The sequence below is a fragment of the Neodiprion lecontei genome, chromosome 4 (assembly GCF_021901455.1).
Source record: "Neodiprion lecontei isolate iyNeoLeco1 chromosome 4, iyNeoLeco1.1, whole genome shotgun sequence".
Taxonomy (NCBI): domain Eukaryota; kingdom Metazoa; phylum Arthropoda; class Insecta; order Hymenoptera; family Diprionidae; genus Neodiprion; species Neodiprion lecontei.
This window is the reverse complement of record NC_060263.1, coordinates 1,326,263-1,348,579: the sequence shown is the minus strand read 5'-3', so window position 1 is coordinate 1,348,579 and position 22,317 is coordinate 1,326,263. Positions and strand designations below refer to the sequence as shown.

The window sequence follows — 22,317 nt, the reverse complement described above, 5'->3', positions numbered from 1 at the left end:
TTCAAATTACACACTTGCGCAGGAAACGATAATCCGTAATATTCCCTTAGCCTCTTGCGTTTAATTGTTAACAAAGTGCACGTTTTCACTTCGCCTGCGGATCAGTAATTATTACTGAGCTGTGTGACATCATTTTGCCGTACAAATGCGTGTTCGAAATTATTTCAGCAAGTTGAACGGTAGGGTTGGATTTTATTCGGAAAATATCTAATAACCGGGTGAAAAAAAAAAACCGCAAGACAAGCATGTAGAAAATTATTAAATATTGATCAATTGGTCAATTTACTAGATTGATTTATCGATTGATAGCTCGAAATTCTTCAATTTTCAAACGATCGATTCGTTCTCTGTATTTTATTATTATACGATGCTTCGCCGCACGTGACAACATAAAACAACAGTACACGGATTGAAAATCTAATAGATCATTCTTCCTGATTAATGATATTTTTGTTTTTTTATATTCCCCGCACTAGACGAAATATCGGCAAATGAGAAGATTACACTCAAGTACATTAAATAAACACACTTGGTGGTATAATACCTAGAGGGAATAAGATTAATGATAGGAAATAAAGAGATATTGCTATTCTCCAGTCGTCAATTTTTACCTCTCGTTCGTAATAAATAATAAAAGTTTTGTCGTGTTCCTGGTTTGCAATTCCGAGTGGCAGCAACAAAAAAAAATATGCGAAACTAGATTACGCGCACGTGTAACAATAATTCGACACCGTGTACCTACTTTACCGCACAAGGTGATAAGACGAAGAGATCTCAAACACACGTTACACGTACATATACGGGGTAAATTGCACGATTACACATCGTCGTAAATTCTTTGTAAAGAGCGAGTGAGAACACAATACGTGGACAAGTCGTTAAAATGAAGAAGTGCGAGTTTATTTATAAGGATGAAGTTAGCGTAGGTTACCTTAACGATGCATGTTTAGGATACACCGCTAATTCGCATCTTTACAACACTCCAACTATTGGTAAACAATTTTAAACAAATTATACACTAATTCTGGAAAGCCAGTTGATCCTTGAACGTAATCCTTAAAAGTGTGCGTACTGAAGTAATAACTTTTTTCACCTGACGTACGCGTTACGTTCACGTTACTAACTTCATCATCACGATCGTTTCGATCGAGCTTATACCTACTGAAAATATAAAAATAGTGTGAAAACTTACTTATATATGCATTCAGCGTCGAGTTCCGCTATCAGCGCCTGGCACTTCCGCTCTGAGTCGTGTGTTATCTTCCTGACCTCACCGCGACACACATCACTGAACGCGAACGAGCAACGACAAAACGAACCCGACGACTCGCTTTATTGAAAAGCACGTATATTGAAACAAAAAGAAAAAAAGAAAAAAAAAAGAAGAAGAAGCACAACACCAAAAAAGGGCACACAAAACCCTCGAAAATATGATTTAATTGTTATCCCGTCGTCGCACTGATTCCTCATCCAAATCGTCGCCTGACGAGCACAGAAACAAAAAAAACCAAAAAAAAAAAGAATAAAAATAATAAATGTGAAAAAAAAAAAAAAACAACCACTCGCGGTTTAACCCGTCATCGAGCTTATTCACTGCACTTTCACTGTTAGACGCATACACGCGGCGTGTGAAAAACGCGTGGGGATCGTCGCGTGGAACGAGAGAGACGGACGGATGCCTCGGAGAGAGGGAGAGAGGGAGAGAGGGAGAGAGGGTGAGACGAGACAGGTGTGAAACGGTGTGCGTTGCGTGGCTGGTGCGTGAAGATAGACAGAGGCGAGCGACACTGCTGACCCGACGACGCGGAACGGAGCGACGCGACGCGACGCGACGCGAGTGATACGCGCTCACCCACCCACCTCTCTGCCTCACCTATGTTTACGCCCGACAACGATGCGATGCCGCTCCTGATCGCGGTGACGATCGTCTATATCCGTCCGACCGCGCACGGGGTGGTTGGAGTCCACGTGTTTCCCTCCCAGCGTCGACATGGAATTCGGCTGGAGTTGACTGAAAAAAAATTGTTGCAAATTTAGTGACGCAAGAGTAAGAGTTGTCGAATTACGAAATCAGGTTGCTATTTTGCAAATTTCATCTAGCGACGCAAATTACTATGCATTTGCCTTGTGTTTGGAGTAAAATTTATAAGAAGCATATACGATACCGTTATTTGAATTTAATAAATTTTTTTGTAAATTTGTTGTATTTGTAAATTGAATAAACAGTGAACACGCGGTGAACCGAATAAAACTTTTAATACAGCGTAGGAAGTTCCGTACAGAAATTTTTAACAATGTTGATAAAACGTTTGGTCACCACGCGTTTTCACAGAACACTTTTGATACTGCAATGTATGTACATACGCCAAAGGTTTTTAGTATCAGCGCTCGGAGGCGATTTGTTTAAGCTGTATAGTTGGTAGGTAGGGTTATTAATCGGTTTATAAATAAACGCACACCAGTGTATAATATCGTACACGTTGTCCACGGGCTGAAAGATTTGAGTCGCGTTATACGTATACAATTTTGCAAACGTATATTGTATTTAATTATAGCACTCCAAGTTACAGCCACACGGTATATCCGTTCAACTGATATGCGTTGCATCCAAGGATCGTAAACATTGTTTCCTTTCCTGTTACACATTCCTATTAACGTCCCAGAGAATGAGGATATTTCTTAAATGAAATCCAACTATATCTATATACCTACTCTGGTATCACTCGAGAATCCAAACGCACAATGTATACATATCATAAAATTCTCTACCTCAAGACTCGATTCCTAGCCGTCGAATTTTCGATCAGGTCTCAGGGTTAATGCGAACGATTAACGGACGACAACTTGTCGCGCATTTTGTATTCGGAGTGAGTAAAAAAAAATCACTGCGAATTAAGCGTTCCCGGTTCGACGCGGCGCGGCGCTGCTTAACGGCCCGAGGTTGAACTGTCACTGTTTGGGATCGCGGCGTCGATTATAACCTCACATACATATTAGGTATTTTTAGCACAGAGGCGTCGTGCGTGCCGCTCGGTGTCCGCGAAGAGAGCGAACGGCGATAGAAGCGGCAACGGAAAGAGTGAGGGAGGCGGGGGAGGCGAGAAGGGGGCTGATCCCGACGACAAATAAATTCTTCCATCGTTTTATGAGCCTTCGGAATCTAGCTCGCCGACGGAACACGTGTTGTTCCGACGTGAATTCCGGCGATGTTACACGCGCCGCGCCTGGCAAGCGGCAACCCGCGACGCGAAATCATATGGATACGAAAAAGAACACCTACTTATGGTGAAAATTATTTCTACGATTTTGTACGAATTTTTACGAAAATCGGATCATTTCGTACAATTTTTTACAAAATTCTGAATACGCATAGTTTCTCATTAAAATTTGTAGCTTTTCAGTAAAAAATCTAGAAGATCTACCATTTTAGGATGAAAATGAACAATTCTTTACCAAAAAACTATGCATGTTTACAATTTTCTTGGAAATAGAACGAAATGTGTCAATTTCGGTAAAAATTCGGAGTGGTAGAAATTTTCACTAGGAAATTTACACCTGGAATTGCAATTTTTACATACCACAATTGTCGTAAGCTAAATTTAAAATGGTTAGGCCAGGCTCCGATGCACATGTCAGACACACGAGTATGAAACGTTCTATCTAATAGCCAACCTTCTACTGCCGACGGGTACCGGCGTCAATTCGAAATGGAAAAGCCTCTTATTTATTAATAAATACTATTCGTTGCAATATCAACTCCTGTGGGATTTTATTTGGGCCACACAATTTTGTTCTTCTAATCGTTGAGGAAGGGGGGGGGAGTCTCTGTATCGCGGCCTAAGCTACCGCGGATTTCGATCGATATTTTAGATTTAAACTACCAATAATCCCCCTCAACGATTATACAAACAAAATTGCGGCAACGAAGATTGTCAACTTCAAATCTTTTACACACATACCTGCAATCTGAACGGACTGTATTGTCGAACGGGTCTTACTCGAGGTGAAAACGCGGAAATCTTGACACGATCAAGATGGCGGAGAAAAAACAATTGAATCGGACGTACCACGTGATCGCGCAGCCATTTTGGATTGCAATTGTTTCTTCGTCCGTTGACCTAATTGTATGACACAGAGTCGAAAAGCGTATTTCAAATTCGACCCGATACCGGAAATCTAATGCCTTTCGTAACATCCGGTTTCAGTGATTCTGCACTACACGTTTGCTCTGCGGAAATCAAATAGAGACAATCGAAGAAAAACAACGATCACGTTAAGAGAAATTTTGACTAATATGCCTTAGCCGGAGCATAATTTCTTGCACTGCTAAAATTTACACGTAAATATACGTAAAACAAATAAATATATACACAGGAAAGGATGATTTAGCAAACAGGTATAAACATGCATGCGACACGCGTACGTATATGTATTGTAAGCATGATATGACACGTATTAAAAGGCACGAGTTTACGGTCGAGTTGTATATATAATAAAAATCACCGCCTACAACCAAGACTTAATTACAAATTAATTCCACCTGATAGATACGCTCCATTAGAGTTAATTCGACGGTACGGGAACTGTCACCATTCGTTAGCGGACACGCGGCAGCCGGCACACCCCGATCTCTGCTTGCTGCCGGGTTCTTTATCTCTCTTTCTCCTACTCAATCTCGTTTTCTTTTCTCAGAGTACTCTTTTATTTCTTTTTTCACCCCAGGAGGAAAAATAAGTAATATAAATCTGTGCGGCAGGTTGTCGAAAAAAAGAAGGTTGAAAATCCTCAAGAAGCGATCCAAAAACTAAGAAAAGAAACAAGGCGCGGGGGGGAGGAAGGGGATTGCAAAAAATAACTAGACATCCTTGCTCGACGACTAGCAAACTAGGGAATTGTTTTTTGCAGCGTTTTAAATGTCGTTACGATTTCCCCCTTTCAAGTCCCGGCCCCTCTGGCAAGTAGTAATGGCATAGCCACGGCCAGCCAAGCGTAATGCGCACAGCGACGAAGACTTGCAGCTTTTTGAAGCTAATTCGCTGCACAATGTCGGAATTGTAATAGTTGTAAATCGCCCCCTGTCTCCCCATTTTTTTACTCCCAGGTTCGCTCTCTCGGATATTATCGAACACGGACACCGGGTATTTATGCCCATACAGGTCGATGCCGATACGTGGTTTGTACCGCATACGTGCAATCGCCCCTGGCTCTCTGTAGGCCAAGTGCCGAGATAACGATGATAGCGCAATCCGACCGCGGCGAAGATTGTACTCGATGTTCCATGCGTACATGTGCAACAGGGTGTTCCAAAAAACTAAAAAAAAAACCTTGTTTTTCTGACAAACGCGCGTCAAAATTTCGGTAGATCATCTGGAATAAGACATCTCAGTCAAATATGAGCTCTTAATATTGATATTAATTTTTTTTTTTTTTGTTTTTTTACGTGTTATTTATATGAATAGTGGAAATAAATAATATAAGCTCCTCTAAATACGGGTGCAGGGTGAATTTGCTCGAAATAAATTCAATGGTTGTTTCATTCGTGTTTTGAAAATCAGAGGATCGCCTGAAGCCATGCGGTATTAAATTAGAGCACCCGAAGAAGCAAATGCAAAGAGAAGAATAAGGATTCGAAAACAAAAGTAAAAATTAGTTCCTTGGCCAAATTTATGTTTGTCTATATTCTGACAGTTGAGATTCTTCGGATAAATTAATTTCAATTTCTCTAATTTCCACACACGTGTGTGACCGGTATAATGTTCGTTTCATTGAAAATACTTCATCCGCACGTTTATGGTACGTATAACCTCGCAAGCTGAACGGGTACGAGGAGTCGTAGCTGCACAGGGTCGAGTTCTTAATCAAAATGACATGGGAAAGTGTTTGCCTACGGTCACAAGATCACCGTGGGACGTGAGCGATCGATTCATTAACGTCCTGTGGATTGGTTCATATATGATAATTTGTTTAACCGTATACAGACCGGGCCCCATGCCTGTACCTACGTACCCGCAGGTACCTTTAATATGGATACGTATAACGATAATATGCGGGGTCCTCGAAACGCTACAACCAACGAGCCGAGCTGCGCTTCGGAAATCACGAAATATCCGTAATCAAGCAAAAGCGTGTATCGAGTTTTCTTTCCAAATCAAAGTAAAAAATAATTTTCCAAATAACGACAAAAAAAAAAAAATGCTTTCAAAGTTTGAGCTCTTAATATTAACGTTAAGAGGTAAATTATCGCGATTATCTATTTTCCATTTAAATAACATGGTAAAGTTTTTTTTTCATCTTTGGAAAAATACATAAAAAATACGCAATATTTCTTACTTGAATATTGAAAAAAAAGTATACGAATTTTTTTAATACGGTCCAGTGCGTAGGCCGGAAAGTTTAATAAATATGCAAACTATGCAGCAAGCATGAAAAGCAGAGCGTACGAGAGACCTTTTTCCAAATACAAATATCAATGAACATAAGCCTTCCGAGGTTCATAATTTATTTACCCGCACGTTGCATTATATTTTTATAATATGCAGCAAGAGCAATTATTTATGCAATGAATACTTATAAACGGTGCGAGGATTAATACGTCTGCATAATGCGAGCATTTCTTAAAACCCGTATTAGGCAATTGGAATAATATTAGTTTTCGAAAATTGATCTTACGTATCCGAGCTATATGCCTGTAACAAATTAAGAGAAATAATATTCCTATAATTCATTGATTTTTCATTTGTATGCACATACCTAATTGGGATGGGATTACGAGAAAACCTCATTCCGTTGGACTTGAACGATTATTTTCAGGCTTAATTGTCGTTTTCATTAACGTTGTCGGTTTAACGAAGATTTTGAAACTCGTATAACGATTGCTCAAAAAGCTGCGAGCTGATCGGATGATTCCGTATTTTTTCACCGAATAACTCTGTGAAATAATAAACCTTCGGAAACTTGTTCCCCGATATTTATAATCCCTTCTCTTTAGTTTACCTTTCAATTATATCAAAAATAACGGATATTTCTCGTCGTTCTTTTCACCGGCTAATTGCGGCACGTTGACACACGAATGTAGAATTATTTACCACGGAGTTATTAAGATACCCAATTATCAATTGATTCACGAAGCAGATATAAACACACTGTGTATATATATCATACGTCACTGGACGTATACATTATCTGATCGTAACACCTTATATGCGTTGCCGAATCCGCGTTGTGCGAGATTGTAAATTCACCGGGAGGCTGTGCCCACATGGCTACAAATACAACTTGTCAACCGTGTCATATTTAATTTCTCCAAATTAATCGGTTCATCGAGCCGATATAAAAAAATGGACTTCATCACGAGTGCGTGTGATTTGTATAGGTATAAAATTGCTGCGGTGCATCGGAAAATTCAAGCCATAATTCCTGACAGAGCCGAAATTTTCTGATAGATTTTAAAGCATCGAATTCTCGCATTTGCGGACTAATTTTGATGACAAGAAAATCGCAAAATATATTCACAACAGTGTAAGATATAAACGATGAAAATTTAGGGTAATTCCTGCGTATCGTATTTACAATTGGAAAATAAAATCGTCTCAAATGTTTTTGTTTCTTGCATTGCAAAAAAAAAAAAAACAACGTGTCAATTATATCTGTATTCAATGTAAGAAACAAAAATATTTAAGTCGATTTTTCTGCGATGTAAGTATATTTACTCGTACAATCAAAACGTTCACTCTCATTAATTCCGTTTCCCGTAACAAAAGCCTCGAACTTGGAGAAAATGATCCGAAATGCATGCGTTCGTTACGTCATATATTTACGCTTGCTCGCTGACCGAAAGGTCGCTTGTACGATTGATGTCGAAATAGCAGCAGGTGGATAAAAGGTGCTCATGGCTTTCCTCGGAAACCGAGGCATCCTGTGGAATGGATACGTGAGTGAGTATTTTTCGTACGAGCATCAAGCGGAGGGACGGACGAGCCGAGAGGAGGTCCTGTGTTGTCAAACAGGTTATTCGAAGTGCTTTGGCTGCATATATAAATAAATAATAACCAACGCAGTTGGCCCGATGGAGATGTGAAGATATCGGCTTATCTCAATGTCAATGCTCCTAAGCCTGCTCTGGTTACAGTCATTAGGGTCATTAACATCTGATAGGCGTGGGAGCGGATTCCGGGCCCCTTCGTGGTCCTCCTGCTCTCCTCTCCGCCCCTCTCGGGATCCTACTTCACACAGATTTATCTCTAGGGAGGCGTTCGCCCCCGTGGCTAAGCGGCCGGTATAACTGATCGGGTGCCAAACGTGCGGGAAGTAGTAAAAAAAAAACCAAAAAGTAAAAATACAACCCCGGACAACATATTCAAGGATAATTTCCGTACTCGGCGTTCAGGAGGAATGATGCAGTTACGTGGAAAAATTTTCATACCGTTTGAATCGGAACCAAATTGAAACTCGACGGATCTGCAGGTTTGGTACATCATTTTAAGGGGTTTTAAGTTTATACCTTGTCAGAAGGCCGAGAGAATCGATTTTTCAAGGATTTTTCATCAAGAAACAATTCAATTTATGAATATAAAAATTGTTATACGTATAACTCAACGTTGAACTTTATTCTGGTATTTTTTATTTCTATATAATAATGATTTTTAAAACCGCAATAACCGATCTCCGGGAGCACCCCGAAAAAAAGGCGTCTTGCAGTGAGCGAGATATCTCTAGACTGGATGATACGAAAAAAGTTTGAAAAGCACTTTCAAAATCTCCGGGGCGTCTTTGCAAATGTGCGCGTAACTTCGAGAATATTTGTCGGATCGACGTGAAATTTTCTGTGTATATACTTGAATGTAATGTGTACAGTACAAAAATGTAATTAAAAAAAAATTGATCCTTGAAAAATCCTGACAAGTATAACCCAGTAAGAAATCAACCAATCTCAACGATTTACGAAATTCACTGTTTACATCGCACAACAGATAAAGAATTTACATACACACGGAATGAAACGAATTGAGATGAAAAGTTCTGACCACAGCGCCGGGTTTTCGAACAACTTGAACGTAATGGTGAGAGGCTAAATAAGATAATTAACAGATATAAGTATATACTCAACACCTGAGGTATAAAGTGTAATATTTTAATGCAATAACACCGCAATGAATATCGGTCAGCGATGATTTTTATTAACATACAGATACGATTATTACAGACGTTTATCTATGAACTCACGTTCCGTGTTCTCAGCCATATCGTATTTCACCTCATCGAAAATAATTCGTATATATATATATATATATATATATATATATACATATTCAGCGTAACAACGTAAGATATTTTTGATATCTATATGCATATTCGGTGAGATATCGCCAGCTTTATAAACCCAATCGCATCGCGTTAATTAGAAGGAATGAACGCGGCATGAGACGATTTCACGCATCTCTTATACCCAGATATAATACAAGGCAATACTTTTCGGTTCGATGACCGTGAGTTGAATTTTTCTAACTCTTTCAGATCCTTGGTATTACCGATTAATTATGAGCGAAAGATTACGCGATCAATAACGACTGTTGGACGATCCTAGTTCCGAAAAGAACTTCAATAATTGGCTTCAACTGCTCCGGCACAGGTTTTCAGACGCGTTCGAATCTACGCTGCGATTGCGGAGAGTGTCGAGCTGATCGCGCCAGCTGCTATCGGGTGCGTATAAAAGCGCGAACGCAATTATCAGGATCGTAAATTTCGACGCACCGGAACAGGTTCGGATCACCTCCCAGAGCCGGTGGACTCCTCGATCATCGGCGGGTCCAGCGACCCCTGGAAGAGCGCTCACCGGCTATCGGTGAGATGTGCAAAAACGGGGTTTTCATCGCAAAACCCATTGACGCGTTAATAATATTCGTTTCACGCCGTTAACTTTTACCAATAAAACCGCGCTCATAAATTTCCATTTTATCTTCACGTATATCCGGTACTTGTTACAGTAGTATGTATGTATTCCGTTTACAACACATGAATCCTCTGCGCCGTTCTCCGTTTTATACTTGCGACGCAAGAAACTGTTCCGCGTCGTTAGGCTATTGGTCGGTTTTTCAAAAGTCTGCCGATAAATTTATGATTGTGTGTCAAAAACATATCGACGAAGAAAGATTCGTTGCATAAACATAATTTATGCTTGATTAGGTACACCGGTAAACGTGAATTTTCAGTGTTGGTTCTAGAGGTCAAATTTTGATATCTTCCACGTAACTAATAAGTGAAAAAATAGTTGTATTAGATAAAGTTTGTTTTTGTAGAAACTAGAACGGTATTTCAGATTTTAAGAACAGTTACCTATTTTCTCAAACATTTATTGTAAATAACAATTGAACAAACTTCAGTTTTGCATTTAAATCAATGTTATTCAAAAATAATAATTGATAATAGACGACGAATGTAAAGGAATTGATGGACAAAGTTGAAAAATTAATGTTTTTCGTACTTATTCTATATTCGTACGGAATTTCTCGTATCAAACTCGAAACCTAATCTTCCATCACGCTCTCATTAAACCGCCCCTGGAAACGTTAATAGCGACAAAGTCCATCACATCTTGGTGAAAACGTTTTCCTTTTTCTTTCGAATAGGCACCCATACTAGCTATCAACCAAAAACTTCAAGACTTGTTTATCAACGTAAAAAAGACAAAAACAAACTTTATAAGTAACAAATAAAAGTTTTGCTCATTGTTCGATGTGTAGAATCAAAATACAAGAAAACTTTTGTTTTTTTGACCCGTGTTACATATCAAATTGTACAATATTTCCCAGCTGAAGAATCGGATTCCATTATCTTCTAATCCGCAAGCTATCACATCAATTTTTCAACGCAGTTCAGAAAACTTCCCATCTCGCAATAATAATTGGGATCGTGTCAAGATTGATTTATCACGATCGAGCGAATAGATCGGCAGCGGGTGCGAATTTGACGCGTGCGAATCGGTAAGTCGCGTTACAACGGCAGCTGTTGAGGTCGTGAAGAGTTTAGCGTTTTGCGATACGCATTTCGCATCTCTCGGTTATAGGTGTAACGACTACCAGGCGGTAGCAGGTGCAGCAGTGATTCTTTGCTGCGAGGGAATCCAGCACAGCGGCTGTCAGAATTACGCAAATTGCCGTACAAGAATTCCCGCAGCATTGCAGCATTGCGGCATTGCAGTGCGTTACAACGGGGGCCGGAGCTTGCAAGCTGCAGCGCCTAAGTGCACCTCGCGCAATTTCAACCTGCCAATATAAGCTGTGCGCAGAGACTGTGGGAGGGGGAGGGGGACGGGCGAGAGGCGGTTGAGCTTCTTGAATCGCTACCGTTTGACGACGCGGTTACGTGATCGCGAAGGCAGGAAGCTGTTGCGGCGCTGCGCCGGCGAACCTGACTGCGGAAAGCATGGAGGCACGACACGGATGGCCTTCCGCCTACGTTTTCTTACCACTCCGTGACCGGCGGGGGTCTCGGACTAGTAAACACGGGGAAAGAAAAATATTGTAGATTTTACATAGGTCGCGGTGGATGTATGGACAGCACTTTTTTGGAGATAAATCTTGTACCCACAGCAATTTTGGCAAGATTTACAAATACAATAATAAGACTTACGAAATCAATAGTAAGTGTCAGAGTGTATGCACCAGGGTGGTTCATTTTGTAACCTTTGATTTTTTTTTTAAGGTGCCACTCGAATAATTTGTGACAAATACTGGGGAAAAAAATTGTCATAAAACCTGGAGGAGGTAGGAAAATATTTAGAGGTCGCTACCCTATTATTGGAATATTTTTTATTTATTTTCACGTGTACACCTTACGGACTTGGATTATATATATTAGTTAATTTTTTTTTTATTATCGTATCTTGGTGCAAGGTGTCCACATAAAAATACATGAAAAATATTTCATTAATCGGGAGCGTACTCTAAATATTTTCCTACCTCCTTCAGGTTTTACGACAATTTATTTTGATGAATAAGAATTCTCGACCTCGTATGTAATATATTATAGATTCTTGGTGATCGGTCAATTAAGAAAACGTAATTTTAGTTAACGTTTCGACCCGGATATGGGCCCTCCTCAGAACGATTTATTTTAAAAAACTGTCAAAAATAACAAAAAAAGAATTTTATAGTATAAATCATGGTACTAGAAGTAATCGGACCTAATTATTGTAGATGTAATACTCTTAGAGCTATTAAATATTGTTGAAAGTAAGACCTTATGATTAATTGAGATAAGGATGTTTTTTGGTGTTATTTACCTTTTGAATTAAGTAAGTGTAACAAGATGTAGTCGAATTCACAATTACAATTGGTGGAAACAGTGTTCTTTTGAGTGACGGTAGACAATGTCAATCTTCAAGTTATTTTATATGTGGGAGTTAAAAGTTGGTAGTCATTAATTAAAAAGATTAAAGAACTATGTTTCTTCACAGTCAGTATGTCATAGTGTTAAAAGGTAATTAAAGAAGGTCGTTTTAGCAATGAAATTAATTCACAGGTGTCAATTGAGTGGAGGTAGGCTCTTTATAATTAAGTTCTACATGTCTAACGAAAGATTGTTGGTTGAACCAATTGGATCAACAGGTGAATAACGACTGATGGGAGAAAACAATGTAATCCAGAGTGAAGGTGAACCTATTATAAACAATTATACAAAAAAACAATAAATATTTTGTAAGAAAAGTTATGTAGAAAGGACTGTAAATGGAGACGAGATAATTTTTTTTTTTTTTTTTTTTTTTTTAAAAATAAAAATAGTTAAGGTTAAACGATATTTGTTGTGTGGGCAGAGATTAGAGGTTTGTAAATATTGCTTAAATGTTCAACGTCTTGTCTGAGATTAACGGAATTGGTATGACCTACAATGTTGCACATTTCTAATAACAGTCTTCTATAGTAATTGTTTTCTTCACAAAGGATGTTTGTGTTGTCGTAATTAAATGTGTGCTGTTTATCGATACTATGTTTCGTTAGAGCTGTGTGCCGTTCTTCAATCTCATGTATGTTGCGTTGGTGTTCCCTAATTCTAGTATTGAGATGTCGACCCGTTTGACCTATGTAGACTTGATTGCAGTCATTACATGGTATTTTATACACGACATTAGATCGTTTGCCTATGGGGATCTTGTCTTTGCCTGTATCAAAAACTAGTTGTAGGTCTTTTGAATTTTTTCCAACAAACTTTACATTATATTTAGCGAATAAACGATTAAGTGACTCAAATAGGCCGGCTACATATGGAATGGGGATATATGTAGTAGCAGGTCTATTGTTATCTTCAACGGAAGCGGAGTCAATATTATGGTCAAGTGTGTTGTTGATGTAGGAGCGTCTCTTATTAATTTGTTGTTGTAATAGGCGATGAGGGTAATCATTCGATCTTAGTACATTGTATATGAGCGCCAGGTTTTTTTCGTGGAACTCTGTACTAGCTAGTTTGATAGCTCTGTCAACAAGGTTACAGATGGTGCCTATTTTGAAGGACAAAGGATGGTGAGAGTTAAAATTCAAGTATCTTTGTGACCATGTTTTTTTGTGAAACCAATCTGTCTTAATATTATTATTGCTGTGTATCAACAATACGTCTAGGAAACTGATGGCATTATTTTCTTCTGTTTCGATAGTAAATTGTATTCTAGGATGGTACCCGTTAAAAATATTAAGAATGTGATGTATTTTTTCATTTGGAACAGCGGTAAGAATATCATCCACGTATCGAAAGTAGAACGGTAAATTAAAACCTAGATCGTTTATGCAAGAAGTTTCCAGGTCTTCCATGACGAGGTCTGACAGGATTGGGGAAAGTGGAGATCCCATAGGCAAACCAAATTGTTGTGCATAAGTCTCGTTATTAAATTTAAAAATTGCGGAGTCAAAACATATTATTAAGGTTTTTTCAAGTTCACTAAGGGGAATTGGGATCTTATTTTCTAAAGAATCCCAACGATTGTTTATTGCACGCAAAGCGAGATCTGTAGGAACATTAGTAAACAGTGAAATTACATCTAAAGATATTAACGTGTAATTGTCCGGGATAATCAATGTCTTAATTTTATCAACTAATAAAAAACTATCCTTAACTCTCGAGATGGGAGGTTTGATATTGGTGGTGAGCCATGAATTGATAGTTTTGGCTAAGGTATAGGTCGGGCTATTAACAAATGAGACTATTATTCTTTTACAATTTATTTTTCAGTATTTGTCACAAACTTTTCGAGTAGCAGCTTAACAAAAAAAAAAAATTTTTAAATGAGTCACCCTAATGTTTGGTTGAATCTACCACAATTGATGTAGATTTTACTCAAAAAAATTGCTGTACATATATTCACCACAACCGAAGTAGAATCTACATTAGATTTTTTTCCGTGCACTTTACTTCACTTTGATATGCCGAAAGTTGCATTTTCGCAGCTGTTAGGGTTGATGAATTCGTTCATCAGAAGGTCAAGATCTAATTCAACTATATATTGGTGAATAATATGGATTATAGATACATCGTCCAAGTGATCTTGCAGCATCGCGTTAATAATCAAGTAATTGAAGCAAACTTTAATTTTTCGAAACTGAAAATATGCATGAGATGTGGAATTTTGCACCTACTAAATTTCGAGCACTCCACACCTACCATAGTAATTTTTCCGCGTCCGACGTCGTTGAACAGAAAACGGCCATCTGATAGAGTTATTTAAAGAAAAAAGTCATTCATCTACCAACGCGTCAAAGTATCAGATAAAACTTGTTACAGGAGACGCGGATGAAGTGCTTTCAGGTCATAAATTGTTATGGTGGTCAATAATTCTGTGCTGTACACACACACGTGCGAAGTGTGGGGATTGTTAACGGTAACCTTATACGTCCATTATACGTGGTCACAAGTTATTGTCGGTTTGTAATACGTTCGTTAAGTACAGAGGTCCACGTGAAGAATGAAGCGCCTCCCTGGCGTGGTTTACTAATTCACGAACCGATGCCTTAATAGAGTTCGTGCCGTGAAAAATTTAGATCGTTATGCGTTAGTGTTATACCGAACCGAGAAACAGGCGTATCATCCTTTTCAGAATAGAATTACCTACCCTCATTTGCGAATATCGTCACTTGAACGGATCTGGATCACACCAAGTTCGGGAGAAACAACTACTGACAATCGGTCCAACGTGGTTGAGATTACAACTGATTCTGGAGGAAGTACAATTGCCCTGTGGTGTACGACTGACGGTGTCCAGTGGTCCTGAAAATATCCTTGAATTTTGCTTGTCCTTCAAGAGTCCTGAAAACTATCCTGGAATTTTTTTTGTCTCCTGGGAACATTCACTTTTTAACGTCCTTGAATAACCTGAAAATGTTTTGAAAATGTCTTTGAGTTTTTTACTGTAAGCTGGGAAGATTAGAATTGTTAAGTCCGAAGAGAGTGCCTTCAAGGTTTCGAGCAAACCAAAGGTGGCGAACAGACTTACAAATTGATCAAGAAACTTGATAAATTGGTGAAATTCACGCTCGTCGATGACGAAGGAACGAAGGAGCGATCGAGTGGAGGATGGAAGTGGCTGCGGGTAGGTGTTGAAGAGCGGTGTATGTCACTCGCGGAGTAACTCATGCACCGGCGGACCCTGAGCGTGAGTGCGAGTGTGAGCGAATATCGGGTTATGGGTAGAGTCGGTCGGTGTGTTGGTGGCTCTTCGAATGCGAGATCAGCAAATCTAAGATCGTGCAACCGGTGTCCAGTGGCGCGTCCAGGTTCAGGTTGGCGGGGGTACGAGCCACGCCACGCCACGACGACCAAGTGCTGGACCGCGCCGGGTCCAGCGAGTGAAGGATGCTGGGAGGCAGGGGGAAGCGAAAGGTGGAATGCGCGGGTCTCGAAGGAGGAGCTGTCGGCGGTGAAAAATCACACACCGGGGCCACCACTGCCAGCATCTGCTCTACATACGCGGGTTCTCATCCCAAGAAACCCCGAAGACGTAATCTCGAGCACTAGACGCTCCAGAATTCGCATCTCGAACCATTTTCCGTATCTCTTCGATCTCCCCGTTACACGGCCGTGTGTACTGTAAAAAATGACGGTGTTAAAATTGACCAAAAGTGGCTGGTGTGGACCACTATATGTAGAACAATTTGTAGTCAATTCAAAATTTCAATGTCAGGTAGTGTCAGATTGATATCAAATAGTCTTGGATCGACACAAAAAAATATTCTATACAAGTCCACACCGCATTTTTTTCTACCGTGTGAATTGAAGAGCAGACCAGTCGAGGCCAAACAAAACCTCTTTAAGGGGGTGCTCCAACTCGAACCGGACTCGAAAGGTCAGATGAAAAGCTTCTGCCCTCAAGTGGACGAATTAATGACGGCGAAGAGCCAGCTGAAGTACAAGATTGTACATGCAGAGGTGCAGGAGGATTGAGAACCTCGAAGAATCGGAGTATGGAGAAGCAGAGCAAGATATATACGTATTCCGGCGGGGCTACCGGTCGGCCTGCAGGTCGGGTCGGTGTTCCCCTGTGTTTCATCTCTACTTTTTATTCGTTTTTGCTGTACCACCGTTTCCTTCCTCCTTTAGCCACTGGCTATTCTCGCGTCCGGCCGATTCGCCTCTCGCTCCCTCGGCTTCGGAGTTGTTGTTCGATTGTTTTATTACTTTTATAAACGACGCCGCCTCGCTCCTCCGACCCGACGCCGCCTCTGCTGAGCAGGCGCTTCCTTTGTTGGCCTGGCCATTGTTGCTCTCGTGGAAAGATGCGAATTTTAATTTGATATTGTCTAATATTATTTATGTATGCACACTAAGGACGGCAGCTTCAAAAGACCCCCTCCTTAAACATACACACACACACATATCTTTTCGTACACCAAAGGTCCTTCCAAATACTTCTTTACCACCCTTACGGCTGCCCCCGTAATGTCCCAACACTCCCAACGGGTTGCTGAGTACTCAAGACCCATACAGCAACCAAATCTCCCTCTGGCCGAAATAGCTAAGTTTTTTTAATTCATCTGGCATTTATCAATTATCCATCAAATCGTCAAACTGTGAATTCCAATTATATTCAAAAACGGTTATCCATTTTCAACGTTCATTATTGAACCTGATCTATTGGACGGAGCTCGGTTCAAATTCGTGCCTTATGGTATATTGTGCTCATTCCCTACTCGGATTCAACTCAATCGCACCGTTTTCAATCAGTGGATCGAGTTACTGTTCGTATACCAAGTCAATATCGATCGGTGACAAAACGACGACCATGCATTATCGCCATCGGTGAGGTCACTTTATCGAATTTGAATACTCGACTATCAACGCGTCGAAAGAAATATAATACATGTTCGGAAGATTGGGCGTGCGCAGTAGTGGTCTTCGGGGAATCAATATCAGCCCACATTGCCGAGGAGACCCGCCTCGGCCAGCTGCAGAGTTTGAGGAATAGACGCAACAGTTGTGTTTGAACAACGATGGAAAAGGTGATCGGTGTATTTCGAACAAACGTATCGCGGGCATAAAACGAGCTCGTCTCGCGAAATTGCCGTTCCAGTTTAGTAACAGCGGCTATAACGAGAGCACAACCGTTCGCAGTAACGGCTCGTCCATCTCAACAGTGCGATAAAGTCAAGTAAAATTATCCGAAGTGCGCGACTGATGAGGATATTTCGCGAGTGTGTACCTACGTGATATGTAAAATGGAGGGCTGATTAATCACCGGTACCTATTTCGCGATCATTCGGCTAAAGATGATCAGCCGTGTGTCGCTTGGCATAAACGTCGGCATACTCTTAACGCTCTTGATACTTGGCGCGCTGTTTTCACTGCCGCTGAAGCTGCTGCTTGATACGAATCGCGAAACGGGTGGATTTGACGAGCAGGAACGAGGGAGATCCGCTGATGAACTACCGCAAGCGGATTACCGAAGGATGAAGCTCTGCGGGAACCCCGACTACAAATCCCTAGCGAAGTTGGTACACCTCAGCAACTACGATGGAAACTGCACCAAACCAAAGCGTCCTGATGGCGAGAAATCGAGGGGACGATTCGCCGCTGAAAAATACGCCAAAAGATTCGCGGAAGACACGAGCGATCAGCAAAACGTGAGCACTCATCAGAAGAATTCCATCTCCATAGCGGGTCATATCCTCGCTGTCTTGCTGGTCGGTTCGGCGGTTGCTGCGCTGGTCGAAGTTCTGCGAGTTCGTCTTTTTGCGGCAGTCAAGGTGCGCCGGCTGATTTGTCATTATAATTACGATGCAGGTCAAAGCAGAGTAAAGAGTAGCAGCAAGTCATGCGACACGTGGCATACATCCTCACCGTTTTCTTAAATTCCATAACCAGCGTTCCGACGGCGGCGTCGCGACTGTAGCGAGGAGATCATCCCTCGTCGATTTAGCCCAGAGACGAGCCGTTCGCAAGGAGACGGTTCAGGCCCAGAAGTCCTTCGAAATCCAGGGTATGATGCACCGATCCCCGCTTCGTTTGCTCGGTAAATCGCAAGTATAATAGAACGACTATTGCATTAGATATAGTCAACGTCCAGTTTCAACCCACTTGTTGCAGAGCGCAGGATAAGCTCCGGACGTGCTGAAATATAACTCTCCGAGAAATGAGATTCTGAAACATATTCCGTATCTTCTTATAAACAGTTTGCAAAATTGATCAGCAAAAGCTACAGTGGAAAAATAAGAGACATTGACAATCATGTGTTCACTGTTTTTCTAAAACGTGATCCTTCCCGTTTGACCCCAACAAGAGTAAAAAATCTACCGACGTGTATATAATTACGGCAATGTATTCAACGAATCTTTGACCTCCTTTTGCAATGTGCGGAATATAATATCGTATAGGTGTCATAAATCAGCCACAGTGTATCATTTCGATAGTAATTAAACAAAATAACAATCGCTTTAACTCCTCGTTCAAGCAGCTCGCCGTTGTATAAATACTTGCGGTGGCATTGAGCAAAGACTGGAATAATACTTCCAGGATTAAAGATATCTTACAGAAAATCGCACCACGTCGTTTTCGTTGGACCAGCGTGACAAAATATCGAACCGATTTACCTGCGCAAACAGCGAAACTCTAGGAACCATAATGTCCCTTTTTCAGCTGCCCGACCACCCCCACTGCTTCGTCGGTCGTCATTTCCAGCTCAGTGCCTGGGTAAGAAGGATCAGGTCCCGATTTCGACAACCGTGAACACGGGCCGGCTGTCTAGAAGACCGTCGTTCGTCATCGACTCGGAAGAGGACGTAACCGTTTTGACGGACACTTCGCGACGTCGTTGTCGTCTGATTAGGCGTCATTGAATTTTTCCTACGTGACGCAGGAAGTCTTCTGTGTGCGTGAGGCCATTGCTGGAGACTATACGCCTTATCGATTGTAATTAATCAGTTCACTTTGCTTACTCGAGAGGTTTTGCTATGTAAACAATGTCCGGTTTGATTCTAAAAGTAGGTATACAACGGGGTTTCTGCATACAGATTTCGAAACCTGCATTTTACAGACATTTTAACCGTTTTATAGCTCAGACACCATTTTCAAACTCCCGTTTCTCTGTTTTCAGAGAGAAAAGAAAATTATGGTAATCACCGCGAAAATGAAAAATTTAGAAGGGCTTGTGTCTGAGCTATAAAGCGGCTGAAATGTCGGCAATATTCCGGTGTTGGAATTTTTACGCAGAATCCCCCTTGTATACCTACTCAGGAAGAAAAAATTGTTCCGTTCAGGATTCCAGCAGACCTTGTTTAGAAGCCCGTATGTACCCACACATCGAGCAAACTACGAGAATTTCAACGCCTGCTTTCTCATCTTGCGCTGGTAAGTGAGGAAGGATTTAAACGCCTTTTAAACGGTTCACCGTCATTTACGTTTGTACTAACCTCGTCGAGTTTCAGGTGACTAACCACGATTCCCTACATCAAAGACACGCATCATTTACGGACGAAAAACGTTGCTCACGCACAATCAGCCAAGCGGTTGACTCGGAACGATTTCAGGTGAATTATCATGAACGACGAAACAGCTACGGAATCGATTTGTAATTGTCGCTCGTTGGACACGATTTTATCAGTGCTTGTGGTTTAAGTGCTTTTTTTCTTTTCAGAGGATTTACATTATTTTTAAATTGTAACAAACTATCATTTCTGGCATAATGTAAACTGGATTATGCTATAATCTATTATTTTCAACTAGATGAGAATAGGGAATTAGTGATCTGTTTTTTATACATTGTTGACTCATAGCAACGAATTATCCGTTATCTCTGAATTGGGACGAAGATATGAGCATTGAGGAATCTCGCCAAATTTCGATCCCCGTGTCATAATTTTCGCCATAATTATTCTCGATGTATAAGTGTCTAATATTTGTGTGATACTGCATTGATAGGCAATTACCAAAGTCCACACAAGTCTAGCAAGAATTAAAACAACAGAGGATACTAAAAGAAAAATAGCTGAAAGTACACATTCTGATCGCATTGCGGTTCAATAAACGAGTGCCAATATCCATTAAAAATATGCATACGAATTTTGCGAGATCAATCTAGAAATATTCGTGATATATATGTATGCATAAGTTCTTTTGTGACGCATTTGAATCAACGACTGTACAAACACCGAATAATCTGAAAATTCGTGGTGCTGTTAAAATATACCTTACACAAGTTATACCCATACTTGAACGCGAATGTAGATATAATCAAGGTATTTTCTGACGTAAAATGTTTGTAGCAATTAATGCATCGAAGGGAAAGTTCGCTTGCCTTTAAAGCGAACTATCCACAAATAAGTTTATTACTCACTCGACTGTAGGAGTTGGCAGCTGATACGGGAATGGTATACTCGTATTATAGCGAAGATGGTCAGTCCCAAGAGATTTTGAATACGAACAGGCCTGTGTTCGAAATCCGGATGAAAAGAGGATCTCGCAAAGAGTGATACTGATGAGGTCCAGATACAGATGGAGAGAGTGACCAAATCTCGAATCTGTAATGAGTAATGTAGTATATATTATATCGATGTGAAAATGTATTTTATGAGTACTCTAAGTTTCCAACACTCGATATTTACTGTATAATATAAAAATATCTGTAGACATATTATATTTCTACATAGAAGTATACTCTAACTCGACGTATGTACGAAGCTATTTCACGGTTATAACGATGATGAATTTCACCAATGCAGGTACTAGTAACGATTCTTCTGCACATGCAAATGTCCAAAACGCTTTTTACGCAACCTGCGACACTATGCTCTAACCATTGTGCGTACGTATATTGTTGTAATCACAACGAAAAGTCAATGTGATGCAGTCCGAATGCCCTGGTGACTACAGCCAGCAAATATTACGAGGTTGAAGTTAGTAATGTTATCGTAACAAAACATTAGGGAAGCATCACAATTTTCCTTATTTTAGAGTTATTTTGAAGGAACTAAGATGTCGAAATTTGAGAATGTTTTGTTTTATTACGGTTCGATGAATTGCAGACAACTTCAATATCGCTAAATAACCGTTTTTTCTCATCATGAACCCATACGATAACGTTACCAACTTCAATATGATCAAATGTTTCCAACTGTAATTTTCTTAAATGTATACATGCTCATAAACGAATAATATATTACATGAATGTATTTTATCAAGCACGGAATTAAAGAAGACTCTAATTATCCAATAATCGTGAAATGCAAGATAACAATTGTTTGTATTGAGCTGTATAGATACATGTTTTTTTTTCATTCCCGAAAGCAACTGGTTGTACCCGTTCTAAAAGACAAGATTTTCCTTAAATACAAACAATCACCTTACGATTTATTCTACTCACATCAGAACGAGATTTTTCGGTTTCCATTGTTGATCTAACGGCGACTAGTCAAGACCATTTATGAGTGTGTGTTTTGACGAAATAACGACAGCGATTTCATGCATCAGCTTGAAACAAAACAAGGTCTCCTTCTGTACAACCTGACGTTAGGCGCTACACGTTGTTGCTCGCGTTGCAGATGTTTAGGAGCAAAGAAACGCTTAAGAAGCAAAGCTACGTGAAATAAGTACGTGGGCCTGCTTATAACAGACGATGAGAATCGTATGAGGAAGTACGCGTAATATATTTTCGCGTAAGATCTACTTTCTGTTATTTACCTATCGTCCCGTGGCTACATATGAAAGTAAATATTGTCCCTCGACGCGTGCTGAACAAACATCGACAACTTGAAGCACCGAAGTAAATAAGAAATCCAACCGACGCAGGCGCAGTTCGATCGCGCGTGAGTCGAGAAGTCGAAGCTAGGTGACGCCACGTACAAGGCT

General features: G+C 40.3%; 1 protein-coding gene and 2 long non-coding RNA genes across 7 annotated transcripts; 1 reads left to right on the top strand and 2 right to left on the bottom strand.

Moving 5' to 3' along the window:
• Nucleotides 1-1,576: 1,576 nt before the first annotated feature.
• LOC124294220 lies at nt 1,577-19,199 on the bottom strand. The gene is made up of 5 exons (XR_006904166.1): nt 19,065-19,199; nt 18,316-18,615; nt 15,476-16,066; nt 15,095-15,354; nt 1,577-2,011 (listed from the first exon to the last, which is right to left on the bottom strand). It is a non-coding gene; the product is annotated as an uncharacterized LOC124294220 (long non-coding RNA).
• On the top strand, nt 17,402-21,685 carry LOC107217403. Of its 5 annotated transcripts, XM_046738919.1 has the most exons (6): nt 17,402-18,221; nt 18,340-18,487; nt 19,111-19,178; nt 19,220-19,383; nt 19,731-19,821; nt 19,899-21,685. In XM_046738919.1, exons 1-4 carry the CDS (start codon nt 17,745-17,747, stop codon nt 19,298-19,300), a joined length of 774 nt encoding a protein of 257 aa, XP_046594875.1. In that variant the 5' UTR covers nt 17,402-17,744; the 3' UTR covers nt 19,301-19,383; nt 19,731-19,821; nt 19,899-21,685. The 5 variants fall into 5 exon arrangements, with proteins under 5 accessions (XP_046594875.1, XP_015510410.1, XP_015510409.1 ...); XM_015654924.2 differs by having other exon boundaries at nt 18,340-18,454; nt 19,111-19,383; XM_015654923.2 differs by having other exon boundaries at nt 19,111-19,342.
• Nucleotides 20,852-22,306, bottom strand: LOC124294222. Its single transcript, XR_006904168.1, has 3 exons — nt 22,150-22,306; nt 21,833-21,939; nt 20,852-20,990 (listed from the first exon to the last, which is right to left on the bottom strand). It is a non-coding gene; the product is annotated as an uncharacterized LOC124294222 (long non-coding RNA).
• Between the last annotated feature and the right edge of the window lie 11 nt (nt 22,307-22,317).

Excerpts from the sequence above, each read along its gene's own strand:
- LOC107217403 (XM_015654923.2), top strand. The coding sequence starts at position 17,745 with ATGATCAGCCGTGTGTCGCTTGGCATAAACGTCGGCATACTCTTAACG. Across the intron at positions 18,222-18,339 it reads GTCTTTTTGCGGCAGTCAAG|CGTTCCGACGGCGGCGTCGC; the intron begins GTGCGCCGGCTG and ends TTCCATAACCAG. Across the intron at positions 18,488-19,110 it reads ATCCCCGCTTCGTTTGCTCG|CTGCCCGACCACCCCCACTG; the intron begins GTAAATCGCAAG and ends TCCCTTTTTCAG.